This window comes from Pipistrellus kuhlii, unplaced genomic scaffold (genome assembly GCF_014108245.1).
Source record: "Pipistrellus kuhlii isolate mPipKuh1 unplaced genomic scaffold, mPipKuh1.p scaffold_m20_p_3, whole genome shotgun sequence".
NCBI classification, from domain to species: Eukaryota; Metazoa; Chordata; class Mammalia; order Chiroptera; family Vespertilionidae; genus Pipistrellus; species Pipistrellus kuhlii.
In genome coordinates this window covers 58,482,039-58,505,740 of record NW_023425529.1, presented here as the reverse complement: position 1 = coordinate 58,505,740, position 23,702 = coordinate 58,482,039, and the positions used below count along the sequence as shown (strand labels likewise).

General features: G+C 39.1%; 1 protein-coding gene across 4 annotated transcripts in view; it reads right to left on the bottom strand.

The window, feature by feature from the left end:
• Positions 1-415: 415 nt before the first annotated feature.
• FRS2 (fibroblast growth factor receptor substrate 2) overlaps positions 416-23,702 on the bottom strand; it is a 102,588-nt gene continuing 79,301 nt past the window's right edge. For 3 of the 4 annotated variants that reach the window (XM_045588238.1, XM_036458956.2, XM_036458954.2), the window contains 6 exons: positions 22,030-22,124; positions 10,725-10,817; positions 9,582-9,768; positions 8,644-8,802; positions 8,054-8,217; positions 416-5,530 (listed from right to left, as the gene is read on the bottom strand). In XM_045588238.1, coding sequence (XP_045444194.1) covers positions 4,580-5,530; positions 8,054-8,217; positions 8,644-8,802; positions 9,582-9,768; positions 10,725-10,790 — 1,527 coding nt within the window. In that variant the 5' untranslated portion in view covers positions 10,791-10,817; positions 22,030-22,124 and the 3' untranslated portion in view covers positions 416-4,579. The remainder of the gene's footprint in view (positions 5,531-8,053; positions 8,218-8,643; positions 8,803-9,581; positions 9,769-10,724; positions 10,818-22,029; positions 22,125-23,702) is intronic. The other variant, XM_045588239.1, reaches the window with a different exon arrangement.

Below are 23,702 nucleotides of genomic sequence, written 5' to 3'. Positions count from 1 at the left end.
GCCAGAATGACAACAGTAAGCCATCACAAGATCCTAAATCCTCTAAGATTAAACCATATTTTACATATAACTTTGGGACAGTATACTAATACTCTATAATGAGTAAAGATTTAAAAAAATATATTTTAAAAATGTGCTGCTTAGCCCTTGTTGAACTAAATTCAATTATTAGCATATTCTTTACTCCAGTTACTAAAGGTCTGATTGTACTTCAAGAACTCTGACTTTTCCAGAGATTACAAATTAGTTCTTATTTGTTATGACAAAAATTAAGCTTAAAAGCACATTCACACTTGTCCTTAAAAGCATGCTTACGTCATACGAGATAACTTCTCATGCCTGGAGTCATGGTTCATATGGCAAAAACAGAGGGTAATTCTCCCATTTCCACATCCTCCAAAAAGCCACACTCGGCCTCAGTGTAAAAGTTATATTTTATTGCCATGCTACAAAATGTATGAAGTTGGCACTGATAGGGAGAAACAGAGAACAAAGGGCGGGGAGGAAGAGAGGGCAAAAGATGTTGTTACATATACAACAAGGTTTTAATCAACAGTGGTAAATTTTGCCAATATTAAAAATGCAAAGCAAATTTAAAATGCTGTTATGAAACAGCATTAAAATACAATTTATGCATAGTACAGTATCACTTATGTCTTTTATTAGAGAAATGTGGAATGTTTTATAAAAGAAATTAACCATAGGGGGTAAAATTCATATTTCATATACAATTTGGCAATGGTAGTCCCACTGTTAGACAATTTTATATAAAAGAAAAAAATTAAAAATCTAATAAGCTACCTTTATACAAAGTTGCTATATCTATGCCTTTATGTAGGAAAAAAACATTTATAATGCAAATTAGGACATACAATAATCTTACAATATTATACAATGTAATGAAAATAAAAACATAACACAAAATTTGTCCTTTATAAAATGTATATTTTGCATTTACTAATGCAAATGTGGCACACCGGTGACTACTGTACTATTAATAACCAGTCCGTCATAGAATTGCAATCAATAGTGATGCTACAAAAGAATTGTTATACCCCCAAAAACTGAGAAAGTATGAATGGCGAATAGGGATATAAAGAACAGGATAGATAGATATGGTGCTGGTTTGGGCAGAGGATATTGTGGTAGGTAATAAAATAGTTGTTCATTTTTCAAGCCAAAAACATTTTGTATACATTCTGGAATTTCGTACCAATGCCTTTATTCAAATTTGGCAAACATCAGGGAAAAGGTAATTAGTACCATATACCTCACATATCAGAAATATGAATGAGATGCCAATACATCAGTTACTTCTGAATGTTGTCTCTGATGGTATGTCTATTTCAAAGATAAATGTATGTATATGTGTACATATACATATATACTTATACATACTATACATTGCACAAAACACTTGGGCATTAGGGATTAGGAACAGCACAGGGGGAAGTGGGAAGTACTTTTTAGCTTGTTAAAACTTTTACCTTGAGGCAAAAATATGGTGGCACATTATTGAGAAATTATGAAAACATAAGGCCCCTGTCCCATTTTTAATAGAACATTATTGAGGTACATTTTTATATGTTGTGCCACAGATTTCTTTGGGGGCTGGGGTGATAAACTCTAGCTTGATTTATAACATTGAACTGTGGAGTTAACATAATAACTATAACTATAAAAAAAGATTGCTTGGCAAATTTTCTTAAGTCCCAAATGTGATCTATTCTGGATATACTGGGAAGTGAAAAGTTTTTTGCTGAATCTTCTAGAGTAAAGTGCATATCTCATCACTCCACAGCAGCAGTAAATAAAAGAACTATTTGCCAATCTTCCTGGAGGGAGAAAAGGCACCATAATTTCATTTTTAAAGAAAGGTGAAACTGGGAAGTTAAAACGCACTAAAAAACAAAAACAAACACAGTCAATATCCATGTTTCCAACCCTGGTCTGGGATAAAAGCTGTTACGATCTATAATGATAAAAGAAGATTCTATTTAGGAAAATATATGAATAATTATTATATTTCCAAAACTGAAAAGTAGGATCACAGTCTAGCAACAGAACAGAATATCTAAAATTAGGTCTGTCTCAGAAAATCTGAAACATATGGCCATAATTATATCCCAATAAAATAACTCATTCTAAAATGCACCTAGTAATAGATACATTCTTCCAGGATAGAGCTTAATGCCCATTACTAGACTACTGCAAAGGAAAAGGAGTGTTCTACATTACTTTTTATTAAATAGGGACACAGGTGATTTCCAGAGACGTCTAGAAATTAACACCAGTTTTATGTGTACATCTTCCTAATACTCATAGTACCTAAATTCAAATTCTTAGCAGACAAATTGGTTCCATTTTCTTTTTTAATGCACACACTATTAAAGCATAAACTGCAATGATTACATTGGAGTTACCTAAAAAGTATAAAAACTAATTAGAATCTGGAAGGGAAAATGAAAAGGATGAGAAAAAGAAAATGAAGTATCCAACCTCCAAAATGAATAAATAGGTCAGCCCTTCCATTTGGAGGTTAATGTTCTGTCTCTACTGCTTATTTCAGAGAAAACCATGCGTACTAATTCCATCATAATTCTTATTCCACATTACAAAAATCACATAAATTTGGCACGATTAGCAAACTACTCAGAAGAAAACATAAATGCAACAATATATTAAAAATGGAAACTGCACACCTATACCACTGCTCTCTTTTTAGAGAATAGTGAACACTTTAGTAAGCACCAAGTTCACAGAAAAAAAGAGAAGAGATTCTGCTATGCACATAAACCAATGGCACTGAAAATAATAGACATCTTTAATAATTTATTTTCTTTATAATGGTCCCATTCTAATAATTTTCCTAATCCATTCACTGTCCTATAATTGTTTTTTTATTGAACAGGTTGGATGCTATATGACTGAAATCTTTTCATGCTAACTTAACCTTAGTTACATCTGTTAGATACAGATCATAATCTCAAACTTCCTCATATTTAGAGAAAACGGTAAAATATTTTGCAAGGTTACCTAACCTTCTTTTCACTCTACCTTCTCTTGTTTTCTCTAGTGTTTGGGAAACTGGAACATTCTCGATTTCTAAGAGTTGGACATATGACCTCTCGTCAGTTTATATAAGTTTCAATTCATTTTAAATCCTAAATTATGACAATCTTATTGCTACATGACTTCCACTGTACTTGCTATGCTGGCAATAACCTTAACATTCCATTGAAACCAGGGATAATCAAAGATCCAACAAGGAGTGAAAGGACAGCAGAGCTGAGGAGCACTGCAGTGGGCAAAGTGTAACTGCAGCCGTGTGACTTGAGGGAATCGCTGCTAAAGTGCTGGGGAGAGTGCCCAAGAGAAAACAGTACCTTTCGGGAACTTCGCGTGTTAAAGGTAATTTCCTTTTTTTTTTTTCTCAGCTGCTAAAAAGATCACCTATGGACACAAGTAAAATTTAAAACTGAGAGAATGTTTTTATCAACAACTTGAAAAGTAAACAGCATATAAATAAATACTGGACAAGGGCAACCCTGTTATAGAATAACAGTAAGTTCTAAATGAACCTTCAAAACCACAATTTGACAAAAATGCAAACTAAACAACAATAAACACATAATCCAATTTAAAAACTATATACAAATTCAAACATTTTAAATTGAAAAAGACATTAAGCAACAAAATACAACAGCCCAAACACCAAAGGAGAAAAACTGAAGGTGAGTGTCAATCTAATGGCACAAATGCCTCCAGAACAATGTTATTGTCAATAATCCATAGGAGACACACTTTCAAAAGATCATGGTTCAGATTTTCAAATGCTTTTGGATAAAGTGACCTGAGACTGATTCTTGAGCCTACTGTAATTCTGATTAAGATATCTGGGCATGCCCTTCCAAAGACCTCATGAGATGAATAAACACAGTATTATCTTCTTCCCTGCCTTTCAACACACCAATAACAAACCATATTCATGGACACAGGACTCTTTCTAGTAAGATGAAGGCAAAGGAGCTGACGGGTATATAAGGAGTGTGGTACTTCTATTTCCTTGACCTATGGTTTGGCTCAAGTCAAAAAGCCTACAATTAACGAAATAAAGGATTCTTCATGTTACATGCTGACCACCACATACCATGAACAGTGAATCTACAAATATTACTTTCAAAGCCTAGAGTTATCTGTTAGCAATGCACATTATCAAGAGGCTTTATAAAATGTTTGAAATGCCAACCATGACTTAGGCATGAATGATATGCATAAGTCCAGAATATTGATAAAAATCAACCAGCATGTCACTCACTTCAACTCTCATTTTAAATAGGCACTGTGAAAATAGGAGTGCTGCTGTACAGTAATGAGTTGTATATAATGAAATTAGTGTTCTTTAATGAGTACCTGCTCTACATTAATTCCCTTTAGTTAAGCACATGAAATATTAAAAAAAAACAAAAAAAACATCAGTCTATAAAAGGAGTTAGTGTTTAGAAATGAAAATGAAGTACTTGCATCTTCATTTTTTTTTAAGTTCACAAAGGTGCAAACAATGTAATGCTTTCCAGGCTCACATAGGCAGATCAGTACTATTATGTCTAGTTTTCCTAGATGTACCATCATCTCGTGGTAGTGCTTTCTGCAAATTGGACATAGCAGCAGTTTTCTCGATGTCTATCACAGCATACAGCTCTGTGCGCCTGGTAGGGGTCTGTGGAAGAGGAGTTGTAGGTGTTTTTGGAGTCTGAGGGTTGTCGGAGTCACTGCCCCCTTCCAAGTCAACCTGTATATAATTGAGCTGCCTGTGTTCTAAACTCGGGCGTCTGATATCAAAGTTAAAGACTGTCGGTATACAATCCCGACGCCTTGAATATTCTATTTTGTGAGCACTTGCTGGCACTGTTACATTCTCTGTATTTACATAGTTATGCATTGGATCTAGATTATTATGGTAGCCATTTAGAGATGGGGTCTTTGGTCCTAAATTGTCATCTTCATCCCTACTTAGTTTGCGGGCTTCCCAAACAGGAGGCAAAGATGGTAAATTTTCATAGTTCAATAATGCAGTTCTTCTCTGAGCGGAGTTGTTGATGTTTTGGGTATCTGAGGTACTGGCGGATGTCAGACGACCTCTCCGGACCCCGGAGGCACTAGGGACAGATAGCCCATTTATATTTTCATACACCAGCTTGTTAACAGAGGGTGCATCTCTTCGCTCATCACTGTCATAGCCAGTGTCCCATTCTGTGTTATTTGCACCACTCCCGCTGACTTGATCTCTTCCAATTTTCTCCATTTTCTCTTTTTCCATTAATTGCTTTTGAACAGGAGTTGGTCCTAAGACAAATCTAACTACTTCAGGTTCAAGAAGAATCTGAGGGTCCCTGTCCTCAATACTACTTGGTTCTTCTTTTGGAGTGTTGCTTTCAGCATTAGAAATCCTCGCCTCCAACGGGACATGCACAGCTGCACAGTTTTTCCGCTCTTCTTGCACACCTGTAGTATTGACATAGGTATGTACCTAAAACAAGAAAGTGAATCAGTAACTTGCTTAAAACAATAAAAATACCCAGCCAGGGTGTGGCTCAGTGGTTGAGCATCGACCTATGAGGTAACAGTTTGCCAGTCAGGGCACATGCCCAGATTGCAGGCTCAATCCCCAATAAGGGGGCAGGGGTTCATCACTAATGTTTCTGTCTCTCTCTTCGTCTCTGAAATCAATAAAAATATATTTTTTAAATCCTATCTAATAAAAGAGTAATATGCAAATTGACTGTCACTCCAAGACACAAGATAGACGCCACAAGATGGCCTGCAGGAGAGGGCAGTTAGGGATAACCAGGCCAGGAAGAGAGAGAAGTGGGGGGAGGAGGGGAGATGACCCAGGCCTGCAGTGGAAGGCAGTTGGGGGAGGGGGACCAGGCAAGCAGGAAGGTCAGTTAGGGGTAACTGGGCTGGCAGAGGGGGCAGTAGGGGGAGACCAGATCAGCAGGGGAGGGCAATTGGGGGGTACCAGTACTACAGAGGAAAGCAGTTGGGGGGGAGCATGCCTATAGGGGAGAGCAGTTGGGGGGAATCAGGCTTGGAGTGGAGAGTAGTTGCGGGGGGAAGAAAGCAGACCTGCAGTGGAAGACAGTTGGGGGCGAGGGAACCTAGGCCTGCAGGGGAGAGCAGTTGTTGTGGGTAATCAGGCCAGCAGGGAAGGCAGTTAGGGGTGACCAGATAAGCAGAAGAGGGCAGTTAGGGTAGACCAGGCCAGCAAGGGATGGCAGTTGGGGGAGACCCAGGCCTTCAGGGAAGGGAAGTTGGGGGGGAGGGGGGACGGGCAGGCCTGCAGGGGAGAGCACTTAGGGGTGAACAGGCCTGCAGGGGAGTACAGTTAGGGGTCACCAGACTGGCAGGCAGAAGTGGTTAGGGGCAATCAAGCAGAGGCAGGTGAGCAGTTGGGAGCCAGCAGTCCTGGATTGTGAGAGGGATGTCCGACCACCCAGATAAGAAGGGGTGCAGGCTGGGCTGAGGGACATACACCCACCCCTGTACAAATTTCATGCACTGGGCCTCTAGTAAATATATAAACCATGTCTGATCTTCTCAGTTAATTTTATTTTTTTGTCTAAAAATATACTATCTCTTTGAAACTTTTGTACCTACTTTTTACTAATAAAAAGGGGTGTATAAATGTACTTTCCTAGTTTGATAAAATAATAACTAACTTGAAACATTATACTTGATAGTGAAATATGAAAAAAAATTCTATAAAAAAATAAAAAACACCAGCATTTTGGTGGTATCTAGAAATTTTCATGATTCATAAATAAATATTAAAAAGGAAAGATAGGACTAGCCAGTGTAGCTAAGTGGTTGAGCACTGGCCTATGAACACAAGGAGGTCATGGTTCGATTCCTAGTTAGGGCACATTCCCGTGTTGTAGGAGGCATCCAATCAAAGATTCTCTCTCATCATTGATGTTTCTATCTCTCTTTCCCTCTCCCTCTCCTTTTCTCTCTGAAATCAAGAAATTAATTTTTTTAAAAAGGAAAAGACAAACTTATCATTATTTACAATGATTTGACTATATAAAGAAATAAACCCTACTAGATTTAATAAGACTTCTGAAAAATGCATGGACATAAAATAAATACTACCTACTAAGAAACAATCACTAAAATGATAATGAAAAGCTCAACAGTATTTGGAGAGACAATATAAAAAACATTTAGTAGCTGAAACCGGTTTGGCTCAGTGGATAGAGTTTGGCCTGCGGATTGAAGGGTCCCGGGTTCGATTTGGGTCAAGGGCATGTACCTTGGTTGCTGGCACATCCCCAGTTGGGGGTGTGCAAGAGGCAGCTGATCGATGATTCTCTCTTGTCGATGATTCTAACTCTCTATTGCTCTCTCTTCCTCTCTGTAAAAAATCAATAGAATATATTTTTTAAAACAAAATTTAGCCTAATACATAAAATTTGAACACCTCAAAAATAAAATGCAAAATTGAGAGAAATGTAATTATAGTAAATAATGTAAGAACTCATGTTCTGTGTAAAGAACACAAAAATGAATTTTAAAACAATAAAAATTTCTTAAGGATAAATGACAATGTGATTTACAAAAGATAAATACATAACTAATACATAGATAATGTTTAACCAGATACTTCATTCCTCAAATGAAAAACAGATTAGGAATATTACATAGCTCTATAAAAACATCGATAACAAAATCTACCTTCCTGCTAGTAGTCCACTAACCATAAAAGCTGTAATATAAACAGTAGCATAAATTCTGAATTGACTGGAGGTTATTATAATGGGAACTGGCCACTGTTATGTCTGCTTTATCTATAGATGCACTCTCCTGTGAACCCACCAACTACTCTAATGCTGTTTCTCTCAACACCTGCACATATTTCAGCACATGTCAACAAATATTTGATATTTCCTCTGATTCTTCACTATAAAAGTCATACACAAACAGTGAAAGCTAAATTCAAACTGACTAAAATCTTCAACTCCACACAAGTCAGACGGTAGCATGTGCTTACCTGTTCCTCTGCCACAAGCAAAGGATGTGTAGATTCTTCTCCCACTGAAGGCAAGCGAGCACTTCCCACAGAAGGGTGCCTGCTTGACGGGTGGGATGAAGCATCTCCAAATGAGGGATATCGGGGATATCCATTAGGTAAGTTCTGAGCAGCAAACCCTGGAGCTGAGTTTTTGTTTGTTTATTGGTTTAAGAAGAAAAGCAGGATACAGAGGCAGGGGAGAGAAAATAAAAATGAATGAGAATCCAATCTGCACTGACAGATTTAAGGAAGGTGTTTCTGGCAAATATAGCAGAAATCAGATTTATTATTTAGATAATGATAAGTATATAACTAATAAAAAGGAAAAGAAAGGCCTAGCCAGTGTTGCTCAGTGGTGAGCATCCATGTCAACATTCCATTCACATTTTAGATACTATGGAACAGTTAATGTGATTATATTTAAAATGTTAAATACCTTTATAATTATAGCTGATAGCTTTTTAAAACTGACAACCACTACTCTTACATTTCTAACATTTTAGAGATTAAATATCCACAGTCTATAAATGGCTGCTAATCAAAATACAAGAAGGAAAAAGGGTATTTACTTGTAGGTGTTCGAGGTGTTCTGGGGACTTCCAATTCCGTCTGATGATTATTCCTTTCAACAACTGGCTCTTCCACCACATTTATACTGTTATTTTGCATTATCTCTTGCAACATGTTAAATAATTCTTCTGCACGGGCACACTTAAAGGCAAAGATTCCTACAAACATAAACCAGAAGGGAACAATGGTTACCACATCTTTTAAAAAGATACTGGAGCGCCTATTAAAGAATACAATTATAAAATAAGCATTCTGTGTACCAAACCAAGAAAGGCCATTTAAATAAATGTCTGATAAATTATTGAAATTCCCTATTTCAAAACATAAACCCAAAACAAAGTTCACAGAATAATTTTCATTTGTCTAAGGGAGATGACCCAAAATAAGGCAGATAAAAATAAGATTTTCACACTTGCTTCATTTGCTTTTTAACACTAGGGGGAGCCAAACTCACCATTACCAAGGTGATCCTTTACCATTTGATAGGCCCTGGCTCTGTTATGCTTAATCGTTATAATAAGGCAAGGATTATCCTTCACCTCTGATAGAGAAAAATAGAGATAACTTGCCCATGGCCTTTCAAAATGTAGGTAGCAAAATAATCAAACTTGCATTGTTGGACTCCAAAATTTAATTTCTTTACCCAATAAGTTGTAACAGTAAAAACACATAACTCTGTTTACTTGGCTGGGACTAATCATTTACAGAAAATCTTAAAGTTAATATGAATCAAAATTCTGGACACAGAAAAGGTGCTTAATAAATGCTTGCTAAATGACTAGTTCACTATATCTCTTTTCTTAATGAGACACTTATTTAGGTAATTTTTTTCTACCAGAAGAAGATAAAATATTAAGCACTGTGTATAGAATAACTGAAAGAATAGTACTACTATTTCAAATGTGACAAGGTTTGCAAAAAAAAAGGCTCTGCCTACCTTGTCCAGTTTGACATCGTCGACCACTTTCAAAAGAGAAGAGATTTGAATCATAGCCATAGCGTCGCAGGCAGAGGTAGTGCCATTTCACCGAGTCACGTTTGCGAGTGTATAAGATCAGTTCTGTCTCTGTAAGTTCCATTATGCCAGAACCTAACTCATTCCCATCATCATCCACATTAATGACCTAAAAGAGAAAGTTAATTAGTGCCAACTTAATGCTTTTACTTGATAGTCAGACTCATATTTCACCGATTTGTCAGGAAAATACACTTGCTGATTTTTACTTACTCCTTTGTGAGTTTATTCACCAACCAATGTTTGTGTAGGATTAGGTAGCAATATAATACCTGGTTCATATCTGCCAAGGAACTCAAATTCCTATTGGGGAAATAAGTTCATGTTCAAATAAGGCCTTGTTCTACTGAGTTTCAGAAAATGGCCAGAGACTGTGAAGAACAGATATTGCTTAGGGAGAATTTACTACACCCCTGGAACTAGATAGTGTTGTACATGTATTTTCCCCACTTAATCCTCATAACACTCCTAAACTGCAAGTAATACTATAAAAAAATTAAACAAAGACTTCGTGATAATCCAAGATCACAAAGCTATGAAGCAACAGGGTTATGACCTACACCTAAGTTTGTACAAACCAAAGGCTGTAATTTATAGCAGATTGAGGCCAGACTACAAGAGACACAAAACAGCTGTGGATGAGTAAGGAATGGAGCATTTAGCTTTTCGATAACAGAAAACCATAGACATTTCAGAATGATGAAAGAGTAATCTGATGTCAACTGCAGGACGGATCACAGTGGTGACTCAAGGTAGGGTCCAGTTAAGAAATTATCAGGCATGAATCAATGAGTAGAGGTGGTGACAGGACTAAAGAGGAACCTATAAAATGGTGTCTTAAAGAAAGTAATATCAGGACTGTGTGGCTAATTAAATACAGAGGACCAAAGGGAAAGTATAAGATAGTTTCAGTGAAAAAATTGTCAGTGAAAAAATATCATCAAAGTGAACAAAAAGGGAAATAAAGGATCTGGAGATAAAAGTGAAAAAAGTAAGTTATATTAAGTGAAGTAAAAGAATATCCAAGTAGGCAATAAGAGAGATAATTCAAGCAGTTTTACTAACCTTAAACTTGTTCCGATGGTTATCTGGGACAGTGTCTTTATCTGGACAGCTACAACAGCTACCCATGGCTTCTTTCAGAAGACCATGTGAGCACTACATGAAAGATAATTAGAAAAAGTTATTAGATGTAGGATATAAAAATCATAAAATAAAAAAGGTTTTATAAATCATCTAACACAAGCCCTGAATTATTTTAATGAGGAAAATATAGCCCAAAAAAGTATATGGCTAGAGGTAGACTTCACACAACTAGCTAGTGAATTTTGCTCAATAATAATGATAATAATTTTGTGAAGTAGACGGCACAAAAATACCAAATTTAGTTTAATTTGCAAAGGTCTGCCTATTTTTAAATTATCTTAAAAAGCAAACCAACTTAAGGTCTCATATGTAGCACTATTTAAATAAGCAATTGAAGGAATTAATCTTTTATGGCTTACTGGAAATTCCATGTCCCTTTTTAATAAATTTACAAAGGATGCTTGACTTCTGACTTGGCTGGTATTTTTTATTACTCATTGTAGTACCCTTTATGTACTCCACCAAACTAGAGTTCATTGGTAAATATGACACAAAATCAGATTTGGAATAGTTCACTAAGAAAGACAACTCAAAATTCAAGCAATACCCTAAAGAGAATATTGACAAAACTGATAGTTGATCTATCTAAACTTTCTTTTCCACTGAAGGTTACAGATAAGAACACTCCAAATAAACAAAGGAAAAATCTAAAATGTCACTTACAAAGGAAAGAGAATAAATGTGACAATATTTGAAAAAAGCAACAAGAAGCTACAAATATTAAAAACATAAATTTGATGAAAACTTGCTTAAAATTCTTCAGTGGCTCTTTACTACATTCAGGAAAAAATTCAGAGCTTATGCCATGAGGTTCTTCCCAGCCTGGTCCCTGTCTATAGGTCTAGACTAAACTCTCCTCCTCTCCTATCCAGACATATTAAACTGTTTCCCCAGAGTATCTTATTCTCTCACACCCTTCCGCTTCTTTTCTTTCTCAAGATTTAACCCAGAGTACTGTGGGGTTCAGGAAGCCTTCTCTGACTCCACCCAACTGGGCAAATTATACTTCTTTATGTAAACTGCTCTCCCCCCCCTCGCCCAACCCCCCAAGCACTCTGGGCATCCCAGTATCAGCATCTTCCACAGTGTTTACTTAGTTAGAAACTGTGGTAGATTGTTTTCTTATCTACCTTCTTCCCTACATAAGAAGCTCCTTTCCAACAGCAATGAACCTTATTCCTTTTTGCATTGCCCATGCCTAACACATCTAGCACACAGTAGGTGCTCTAAATCTTCTGTAAGCTGAATAAACTGTACCAAACAAAGGTAAAGAATGTCTGGCAGGCATAAATATTAAGATGAAAAAGACCCAGCTGGTGTGCCTCAGTGGTTGAGTGTCAACCTATGAACCTTTCTCTGAAATTAAATAATATATAAAGAAGTCCTAGCTGGTTTAGCTCAGTGGATAGAGCATTGGCCTGTAGACTGAAGGGTCCCGGGTTCAATTCCAGTCAAGGGCACATTCCTGAGATCTAGGCTTGATTCACAGTAAGGGGTGTGGAGGAGGCAACCAATCAATGATTCTCTCTCATCATTGATGTTTCTCCCTCTAAAATCAATAAAAACATGTTTTTTAAAAAAGAGTAAGAAAATGTGATACTTGAGATATTTGCTGTTGTAAGATGACATAGATGTATACAGGTTTATAATCAGTAGGTCAGGAAAGGTGTTAATATATAGGGGAAAATTTTCCCCAGAGAGCAGGCGTTGGAGGTAGAAGTGGCTGCCTTAAGCTAGAGGCTGCAAGGCAGTATTCTGCCATTCCTAGTCTTAGCTCTGGGTGGGGGAGCACCCAAGGCATGGGACACCTGGGTCCGGGTGTGATATCCACCCTAGTCCCCCCAAGTTTTAGTTAAACAATAGAGTATCTGAACCTCCTGACAGTGGCTGTATTCCCAATCTAGCCAGTGTGTGCTTCTCCCAATTATAGATGCTTTCTAGTTTCTGGGACTCTAGACTGGCCTGGCTTCTCTAACAAGCAAGAAGAGGGAGATGGGGACGGGCAATGGGGACTTGCTCTCCCTCTCCAGAGCCTTTCCCTTGCCATTCTTCCTCCCAGAAGTCTGGCCTTTGCCTTTGCCTCTCCTAAGCTCCCAGGGCCCTTCAAAGCCCCTGTAACTTGTCTCCTGAGCCTTTACAGCCCATCTGGCTCACTTCTACCTCTGTGACTTTCTAAATAAACTTGGTTATAATTTGAAAAAAAGAAAAAGAAAAAAAAAGAAAAAGGGACAATGGGGATACACAGAGGACACCTTTACTCTTGGCTGGTTCTAGCAAGCTGTTTCATATCCCCTTTTGAAAACCTGGAAGGGGGGGGGGGGTCTCTTCTGTTTATGCCAGACATGTTACCACAACACGTGTACTACGAATCCAGGTACCGGTAAGTCCCCAGAGTCATTATTGTCTGGTGACATTCTAATAAGTAATCTTTTTGCCAAACACTTCACAAATATATTCTGTGGGTTATAGCCCAGCAGACAATGGAAGTATGAATATTAGGCCAAGATATCCTCAATAAATTTAGGGTAGAGTACTTTTAGGTACTACATATGGTCAAAGTTGGGAAACTATCTGTATGATTTCACAAACCGTATTTGACATAGGCAGGTGGTTGGGATATAAGCCAATCCTAATTGAAGGCTTTCTGGGAACTGTAGTCTTCCCAGACCTACACTTCCAAACCTAGTGATTTTTAGCTTTCCTGAGGACATGAACCATTTCTCCAGACCAAAAATGACCAAACATAGGCTCCTGTGGTTAAATAAATAATATTTGAGGGAAGGAGGGAAGGGGGGAAAGAAAAGGGAAATAAAGGATGGATCAAGGCAAAGGGGAAGACTCAAGAGGAGTTCCAAAGTGAGACATCTGACCTCTGACAGGAGGAGGAGAAATGCCTCATGCTGTGAGGAGAAAGGGAAGAGAATAAGGACATGTGGAGAGAGCATAGTAGAGAAGCTGAAAGAGATTAACATCCTAAATTTCCTTTGTAAAATAGAAGGCAAGTTTACAAAATAAGGAGAATGACAGGGAATTTCACTGAGGAGGAACTTACCCAAGAAAGGCTGCCGATTATTAAGTAGGCTGTGCTGATAGCTCAGAGAGGCTACAAAGTAAGATTGTGCTGTTTTCCTAGCTGTGCTCAGCAGTCCAAAAGGTAGAAAGTTCACTGGCCAGGATGAGTGAAGGTAAGACAAGAAAATTAAAGAAAGAATATTGGCAACACGAAGTTGGGAGGGAGGTATTGAAATGGTCTGTTCAGGATAGAAGAAGAGGGCTAACGAAATGGGAGAAAATGCAGGCAAAAAGGAACAGGAAGCTTTAGTAAGATTGAAAAACAGGCTTAGTATTGAGTGAGAGACTGAAATAACTGGAACAACAGGCAGTTGTGGTCAATTTCTAACATAAAAGGAGACTTATTTTAGTGTGGAGTTTTCATCCACATCTCTGACTGCTCTTCGTGAACCACAAACTCCTAGGCAAGATACTAGATATTCTGCACTTATGACTACCAGACTAATACTTTGAGACCACATCTGAGTTATGTAAGACCTAATAATATGCGCTAATACTGTAACACTTGATGAGAAACCATATGATCTCATCATCTCAGAGTGCCAAGTTCATTACTCAGCAAAAACACAAATAGACTTACTATGCTCCCTTAAGAAAGCAACTTAGGAAAGTAACTAGGGTACATTCAAGAACAAAAGATAGCTACTGTTTGGGAGGATCAATATTGCAACAAGTTTGCTGAATATTTTATATTAGTAAATACTGTTTTAGTTTAATTCAAGTCCTTTGTCCTTATTCCTTGAAGGTGGGAGGTGATAGCAAATCAGCAAGCAGAATGAATCCATTCAAGAAAAATTATTATGGGACAAATTGATAGTAATACAGTCTTAGTAGAAAATTTTAACTCCCCATTAGCATCTATGGATTGATGCCAAACAAAAAATCAACAACCTTAAATGATACACTAGACCAGATGGATTTATTTACAGCGGGCATGCAAATTAATTCAACAAAGATGGCTGCAGCCATGGAGCGAGCAAGAGGTTTCGGTTTCCCTGGTAATAGTGGAAGACAAGCTTTCAGCACTGGCCAGCCTAGGCCTCCACTCAAGGCTACAAAATTTCAATTATAGAAGATAAATAAATCCCAACAAAAATGGCTGTGGCTCCGCTCAAGGCTACAAAGTTTCAATTATGGAAGATAAATAAATCCCAGATTCTAGGACCTCTGCTTGGGTCATCGGGAGGCATGGCCGGCCTGCAAACCACCACAGGTCCCTTGCCCAGGCCGCCTCACACACCATGGGAACCCCCACCCTGATCCGGGACACCCTTCAGGGCAACCAGACAGCCCCCACCCATGTACCAGGCTTCTCTCCTATCTAATAAAATAGTAATATGCAAATTGACCATCACTCCAACACACAAGATGGCTGCCCCCATTGGTCAATGATGGCTACCCCCATGTGGACACAAGATGGCCACCACAAGATGGCCAGCAGGGGAGGGCAGTTGGGAGACCAGGCCTGCAAAAAAGGGCAGTTGTGGGCGATCAGGCAAGCAGGGGAGGGCAGTTGGGAGGGTCCAGGCCTGCAAGAGAGGGAAGTTGGGAGCAATTAAGCCTGCAGGGGAGAGCAGTTAGGGGTGGCCAGGCTGACAGAGCAGGAAAGTTGGGGGCGACCAGGCCTGCAGGGAAGAGCAGTTGGGGGGGGAATCGACCCCTGCAGGGGAGAGTAATTGGCAGGACCAGGCCTGCAGGGGAGAGCAGTTAGGGGGTGACCAGGCTGGCAAAGGAGGGAAGTTAGAGGCAAACAGGCTAGCAGGGGAGCAGTTAGGCATCAATCAGGTTGACAGGGGAGTGTTTAGGGGGTGATCAGGTTGGCAGGGAGAAATGGTTAGGGGCAATCAGGAAGGCAGGCAGGTGATCAGTTGGGAGCCAGTAGTCCTGGATTGTGAAAGGTATGTCTGACTGCCCATTTAGGCCCGATCTTACCGGGCAGTCGAACATCCTTTAAGGGGTCCCCAAATGGAGAGGGTGCAGGCTGGGCTGAGGGATACCGCACCCCATACATGAATTTCATGCACTGGGCCTCTAATGTCAATAAAAAATGAATGGGTCAACAATGAGATTAAGGAAGAAATCCAAAGTTACCCTGAAACAAATGAATGCGAACAGATAACAACCCCAAATCTATGGGACACAGCAAAACCAGTCCTACCTAAGAGAAAAATTCATAGCAATACAGGACCACCTTAAGAAGCAAAAACAATCTTAAATAAACAATCTATACTTACTGGTACACTTAAAAGATCTAGAAAAGGAACAGCAAAGTCCAAAGTGATTAGAGAAAGTAATAAAGATCAGAGTGGAAATAAACAAAATAGAGACTAAAAAGACATTACAAAAGAGCAATGAAACCAAAAGCTGGTTCTTTGAAAAGAGTAACAAGATTGATAAACTTTTAAAGAGACTCAAAGAAAAAAGAGAGGATCAAATAAATAAAATCAGAAATGAAAGGAAAGTAACAACTGACACCACAGAAATACAAAGGACCATAAGAAAACATTACAAATAAATTGGACAATTTGGAAAAAATGGATAAATTCCTAGAAGCACACAATCTTCCAAAACTGAATCAAGAAAAATCAGAAAATCATGCCCTAACCAGTTTGGCTCAATGGATAGTGTTGCCCTGTGGACTGAAAGGTCCCAGGTTCAATTCCAGTCAAGGGCATGTACCTTGGTTGTGGGCACATCCCCAGTAGGGGGTGTGCAGGAGGCAGCTGATTGATGTTTCTAATTCTCTATCCCTCTCCCTTCCTCTCTGTAAAAAATTAATAAAATATATTTTTAAAAAGGAAAAAAACTGCCGGGACTGGTTTGGCTCAATGGATAGAGCGTCAGCTTGGGGACTGAAGGGTCTCAGGTTCGATTCCGGTCAAGGGCATGTACCTTGGTTGCGGGCATATCCCCAGTAGCGGGTGTGCAAGAGGCAGCTGATCGATGACTCTCTCTTATTGATGTTTCTAACTCTCTATCTCTCCCTTCCTCTCTGTACAAAATCAATAAAATATATTAAAAAAAAAAAAAAGGGGGGGGGGACGGGACTCAGAAAACCAGAACACAGCAATTACAACTAATGAAATCATAAAATCAAAGCAGTAATTTAAAAACAAACAAATAAACAAACAAACAAAAAAAAACCTCCCAGCAAACAAAAGTCCTGGACCTGATAGCTGGCTTCACACGGGGGAGTTTTACCAAACACTGAAAAAAGAACTAACACCAATCCTTCTCAAACTATTTCAAAAGTTCAAGGGAGGAATCCCAAGCTCATTTTACGAGGCCAGCATTATCCTAATTCTGAAACCAGATAAAGACACTACAAAGGTGAACACAAATGCTAAAATCCTCAACAAAATATTAGCAAAGCAAATACAGCAATACACTAAAAGGATCCAACCCCATGACCAAGTGAAATTTCTTCCCAGGATGCTAGTTGCTACCACAATAACTACAAATCAACTAATGAGATACACCAAATAAACAAAATTAGTGATAAAAATCATATGACTATGTCAAGAGATACAGAAAAACCATTTGACAAAATCCAGCACCAATTTGTGATAAAAAGTCTCAGAAAAGTGGGGACAGAGGGAAAATACCTCAACATAATAAAGACCTTATATGACAAACCCAGAGCTAACACCATACTCAACAAGGAAAAACTAAAAGTATTTCTCTTAAAATCAAGAACAAGATAGGGATGTCCGTTTTCACTATTCTTATTCAATACTAGAGGCCTGGTGCATGAATTCCGTGCACCAGTGGGGTCCATTGGCCTGACCTGCAGGAATCAGGCCAAAACCGGCTCTCTGACATCCCCCAAGGGGTCCTGAATTGTGAGGGTACAGGCAATGCAGTGGGACCCCACCAGTACCTGATCGGGGCCAGGGAGAGACCGTGGGAGGGCTCCAGGGCATGTCCAGCCCGTCTTGCCCAGTCCCGATTGGGGCTATGAGAGCCGATCGGGGAGGGACCACAAGAGGTTGGATGGCCGGGGAGGGACCACGGAGGACTCCAGGACGTCTGGCCTGACTCACCCAGTCCCAATCGGCCGGACCCTAGCAGCAAGCCAACCAGTTGGATCATCTGCCCCCTGGTGATCAGCATGCATCACAGCGATTGGTTGAACGGTTGGACACTTAGCATATTAGGCTTTATTATATTGGATAGTACTGGAGGTTCTAGCCACAGCAATTAGAAAAGAAAAATTAAAGGCATCCAAATTGAAAATAAAATAAAACTGTCATTACTGTAGTTTTTTAATGGAGTCCTTAGGGTTCTCTATATATAACATCTAGAGGACTCCATTAAAACACTACTAGAACTGATAAATAAATTCAGTCAAGTAGCAGGATATAAAATTAATTTTCAGACATTGGTTGCATTTTTATATACCAACTAGAGGCCCACTGCATGAAGATTCATGCAATAGGCCTTCCTTCCCCTGGCTGTTGGCACCAGTTTTCCTCTGGCACCTGGGACCCAGGCCTTTGCTCTGGCTGCAGCAGAGAAGCTAAGCCTCAAGGCTTCTTTGCTCTGGCCACAACAGAGAAGCCAAGCATCTTCAGTCTTCAGGCATCTTCAGTCTTCAGTCTTTGCTAGGGCTAGAGCCTTCTGTCTTCACTCCACACCTGCACAGGCAAATTAACCCGCTATCTTTGTTAGATTAATTTGCATACTCACTCCTGATTGGCTGGTGGGTGTCACGGAGATAGTCAATTTTAATATTTATCTTTTATTAGTGTAGATAGTGAACTATTAGAAAGGGAAACGAAAAGAGCAACACCATTTATACTGTATCAAAAAATAAATAAGATACCTAGGAATTAATTTAACCAAGGAGATAAAAGACCTGTCCTCAAAAAAATGGTATTACACAGAAGAAAGAAATTGAAGAAAATAAAGGGAAACATATATCATGTTCACAGGTAGTAAGAATCAATGTCATTAAAATGTTCATACCAGCCGAAACCGGTTTGGCTCAGTGGTAGAGCATCCGTCTGTGGACTGAAAGGTCCCGGGTTCGATTCTGGTCAAGGGCATGTACCTTGGTTGCGGGCACATCCCCAGTAGGTGGTGTGCAAAAGGCAGCTGGTCGATGTTTCTCTCTCATCGACGTTTGTAGCTCTCTATCTCTCTCCCTTCCTCTCTGTAAAAAATCAATAAAATATATTTTAAAATAAATAAATAAATAAATAAATAAAATGTCCATACCACTCCAAACAATCTATAAGCAAACACAATTCCTATCAAAATATCAATGGTATATTTCAAAGAACTAGAACAAATAATTTGAAAATTAATACAAAACTATAAAAAAATCTGAAAAGCCTCAGCAACATTGAGAAAGAAGAACAAAGTTGGATATCACACCACCTGATATAAAACTATGAGGCCATAGTAATCAAAACTGATATGTAGATCATGAGAGCCCAAAAATTAACCCAAGTTCAATTAATATTTGGCAAAGGAGGCAAGAACATACAATGGAGTAAAGATAGTCTATTCAATAAATGGTGTTGGAAAAACTGGAAAGATACATGCAAAAAAATGTAATCAGACCCCCTTCTTATACCATATACAAAAATAAACTCAAAATGGATTAAAGACTGCCTAAACCGGTTTGGTTCAATGGATAGAGCGTCGGCTTGGGGACTGAAAGGTCCCGGGCTCGATTCCGGTCAAGGGCATGTACCTTGGTTGCGGGCATATCCCCAGTAGGGGGTGTGCAAGAGGCAGGTGATTGATGACTCTCTCTCATCAATGTTTCTAACTCTCTATCCCTCTCTCTTCCTCTCTGTACAAAATCAATTAAAAAAAATATATTTAAAAAAATGTATTAAAGACTGAAAATGTAAGACTTGAAACCATAAAAATCTTAGAAGAATACATAATAAAATCTCAAACATTTCTCTTAGCAATATTTTTTCTGATCTTTCTCTTTTGGCAAGGAAAACAAAGAAAAAATAAACAAATGGGACTACACCAAACTAAAAAGTTTTGCACAGCAAGGGAACCATCAACAAAACAAAAAGACAACCTATTAAATTGGAGAACATCTGATAAGGGGTTAATATCCAAATTTTATAAAGAACTAATACTATTCAACATTTAAAAAACAAACAATCCAATTAAAATTGGACAGAGGACCTGAATAGACTCATCTCTAAAGAGCATATCCAGAAGGCCATCAGACATAGGAAAAGATGTTCAACATCACTAACCATCAGAGAAATGCTATTAAAACCACAATGATATATCTCACACCTGTCAGAACAACCATCATCAATAAATGCACAAACGACAAGTGCTGAAGAGGATGTGGAGATAAAGAAACACTAGTGCCCTGTTAGTGGGAATGCAGACTGCTACCGTCACTATGGAAAACAGTATGGAGTTTTCTCAAAAAAAGAAAAAGGAAATTGTCCTTTGACCCAGTGATTCCTCTTCTGGAGATTTATCTAAAAAAACAACAACACCCAAATTACTCATTTGAAAGAATATATGCATCCCAATGTTCATTGCAGCATTATTTATGATAGCCAAGATGTGGCAGTAATTCACTACCCATAACAGACAAGTGGATATATTATGGATAAAAAAGTTGCAGTACGTATATAAAATGGAATATTACTCAGCCAAAAAAAGAATGAAATCTCACCATTTGCAACAACATGGATGTACCTTGAGGATATTATGCTCAATAAATTAGTCAGAGAAAGACAAATACCATATGCTCTCCCTTATATGTGGAATCTAAAGAACAAAATAAATGAACAAGTAAAACTGAAACAGACAGACACAGAGAGTGGGCTTGTGGTTGCCAGAGGGAGGTTGAGGGGGACTAGGAGAAAGAGGGAAGAGGTGAAAGGGATTAAGAAGTACAACTAGTAGTTATAAAACAGTCACAGGGATATAAATTACAGCATAAGGAATATACTCGATAATACTGTAATAACTATGCATGGTGCCAGTTGGATACTGGAAATATCTGAAGGGCACTTTGTAAAGTATATGAGTGCTGAACTACTATGCTATACATCTGAAACCAATACAAAATATTAGGGAAGTAAACTGTAATGGAAAAATTTAAATTAGAAAAATAAACAAAAAAGCAAAAAATACTACCACCATTTGCCCATCATCCAGAACTGAAATATCATTGCTGACATGTACACATAAGGCACTGTTTGACACTGAAATTGGGTCTCAAAAGAACTGGTGGCCCAGAATGAAGCTCTCTACAGACTAATGCATATGCCTTTCAGCATAACGATTATTGCTTGTTTCATTTTTTATTCTTATAAATATATTTCCAGTAGGACATGATCTTACTCATCTAGGGGAAATGGTGAACAACATAGACTGATGAACAAGAACAGACCCAGAGATAAGGAGCCATGGGTCAGACTGTTGGATCTCAAAGGGAGGGTGGGGATAAAAGGGAGAGATCAACCAAAGGACTTGTGTGCACACATATGAGCCTAACCAATGGTCAAGGACAATAGGGGGGTGGGGGCATGGAGGGGGTGGGGTGGGGATTAGAATGGGGGGTTGAGGACAAATATGTGATACCTTAATCAATAAAGAAATTAATTTAAAAAAACATCAAATTTCTTGTTTAAAAAATAGAATTTGTGGAGTTAATGATTTTTTATGCTATTTTTAAAAATGAATTTTTATTGATTTTAGAGTGGAAGGGATAGGAAGAAAGATAGAAACATCAATGATGAGAGGGAATCATTGATTGGCTGCCTTCTGCATGCCCCCTACTGGATAGAGCCCAAAACCTGGGCATGTGCCCTTGACCAGAATCAAACCCAGGACCCTTCTGTCCACAGGCTGACGCTCCTCTATCCACTGAGCCAAACCAGCTATGCTGATTATTATTATTTTTTTAAAATATATTTTACTGATTTTTTTACAGAGAGGAAGGGAAAGATATAGAGAGCTAGAAACATCGATGAGAGAGAAACATCGACCAGCTGCCTCTTGCACACCACCTACTGGGGATGTGCCCGAAACTTAGGTACATGCCTTTGACTGGAATCGTACCTGGGACCCTTCAGTCCGCAGACCAACGCTCTACCACTGAGCCAAACCGGTTTCGGCTGATTATTTTTCTTAAAGATAAGCTTCAACTCACCTAGATCTGGCCATGAATATGCTTAACCTCTGCTGCAGCCGCAGGAGTTTAATCATACTTCAGAACACCATGTTTTCTTTGTTTGATGACTTAACCTAAAAGAGAGGAGAATTTTTTATTTCTTTTAAAATAATAATTTTCCTTATGAGACTTCTGGCAGCACTGTTAGTTCAAATTATCTATTTAAACCCAAAATATCTAAAATTTGATTAAAATTATTATTACGTTTTATTGTTATCCTCACCCAAGGATATTTTTCCATTAATTTTTTTTTTAAGAGAATAGAAGGGAGGGAGAGAAACAGAGAAAGAGAAACATCGATGTAAGAGAGACATATTGATTGGTTGCCTCCCACAGATGCCCTGATGAGAACCAGGGACTGAGCCTGCAGCCTAGGTATATGCCCTTGACAGAAATCAAACCCTTAAGTCTGCAGACTGACACTCTATCCACTAAACTAAACTGGCTGGCTAGGGCTAAAGTTCATCTAATAGATAAGATATATATTTAAATATGATGTGTAGATGTTATAATTAATATGGCCTTTTCAAAAGAGAAAGTAAAAATGTAATAGTTTGAGTTCTATGTTTAGAAATATCAGGGCTTTTAGAAGCCATTGATTCTGGCTTTTCCTTTATAGCTATCACTTTGGATAACCCACTTCTCTATCCTTACCTTCCCAGCCATAAAATGAGAAGTAAACTAAATCACCTCCAATATTCCTTTCCAGTTCTAAAGCCCTATTTTAGCCAGTGGCAGGCTAATTTTCTACCTTCAGTCACTTTTCTAAAACCTCATCATCATCCTTCCAAAAAGCAGTCAGTGACCCTCTTTACAATCCCTCCTCTGCATCTTCCTATTCTATGAGAAGCCCCCAGAACAAAATCAGGAGTCAGTCATCACTAAACAGTCCATAAGAACAAACATGGCAGAGTTACAGGACAATATAAGTTATAGCACTCAATTGCAATCTACAGTTTCAAGAGATTTCAATACACTTTTGAAATTTTTCTGGTGAATTTACTTACTTTTTAAATTGATTTTTTTTTTAAGAGAGAGGAAGAGGAAGGGAGAGAGAGGGGGAGAGAAAAGGGGAGAGAGAGAGGGAAAGAGGGAGAGAAAGAGAGAGGGAGAGAGGGGGGAGAGGGAGAGAGAAAGGGGGGGAGAGAGAGAGAGGAGAGGAGGAAGAGAGAGGATAAAGGGAGAGAGGGGAGAGTTAGATGAGAAGGGAGAGGGGGAGAGAGGGGAGGAGGGGAGAGGGAGAGGGAGGGAGAGGAGAGGAGAGGGGGGAGAGAGGAGAGGGGGGAGGGGAAGGGGAGAGGGGGGAGGGGAGGGGAGAGGGAGAGGGGGAGAGGGGGAGGGGGGAGAGGGGGAGGGGGAGAGGGGGAGGGGAGAGGGAGAGAGGGGGGGGGGAGAGGGAGAGGGGGAGAGAGAGGGGGGGAGAGGGAGGGGGAGAGAGGGGGGAGGAGAGAGAGAAGTGGGGAGAGAGAGAGGGGGGGAGAGGGCGGGAGGAGAGAGGGGGGGAGAGGGGGAGGAGGGAGAGAGAGGGGGGAGAGAGGGGGGAGAGAGAGAGAGAGAGAGGAGAGAGGGAGAGGGAGAGGAGAGAGAGAGAGGGAGAGGGGGAGAGAGAGAGAGAGGGAGAGGGGAGAGAGAGAGAGGGGAGAAAGAGAGAG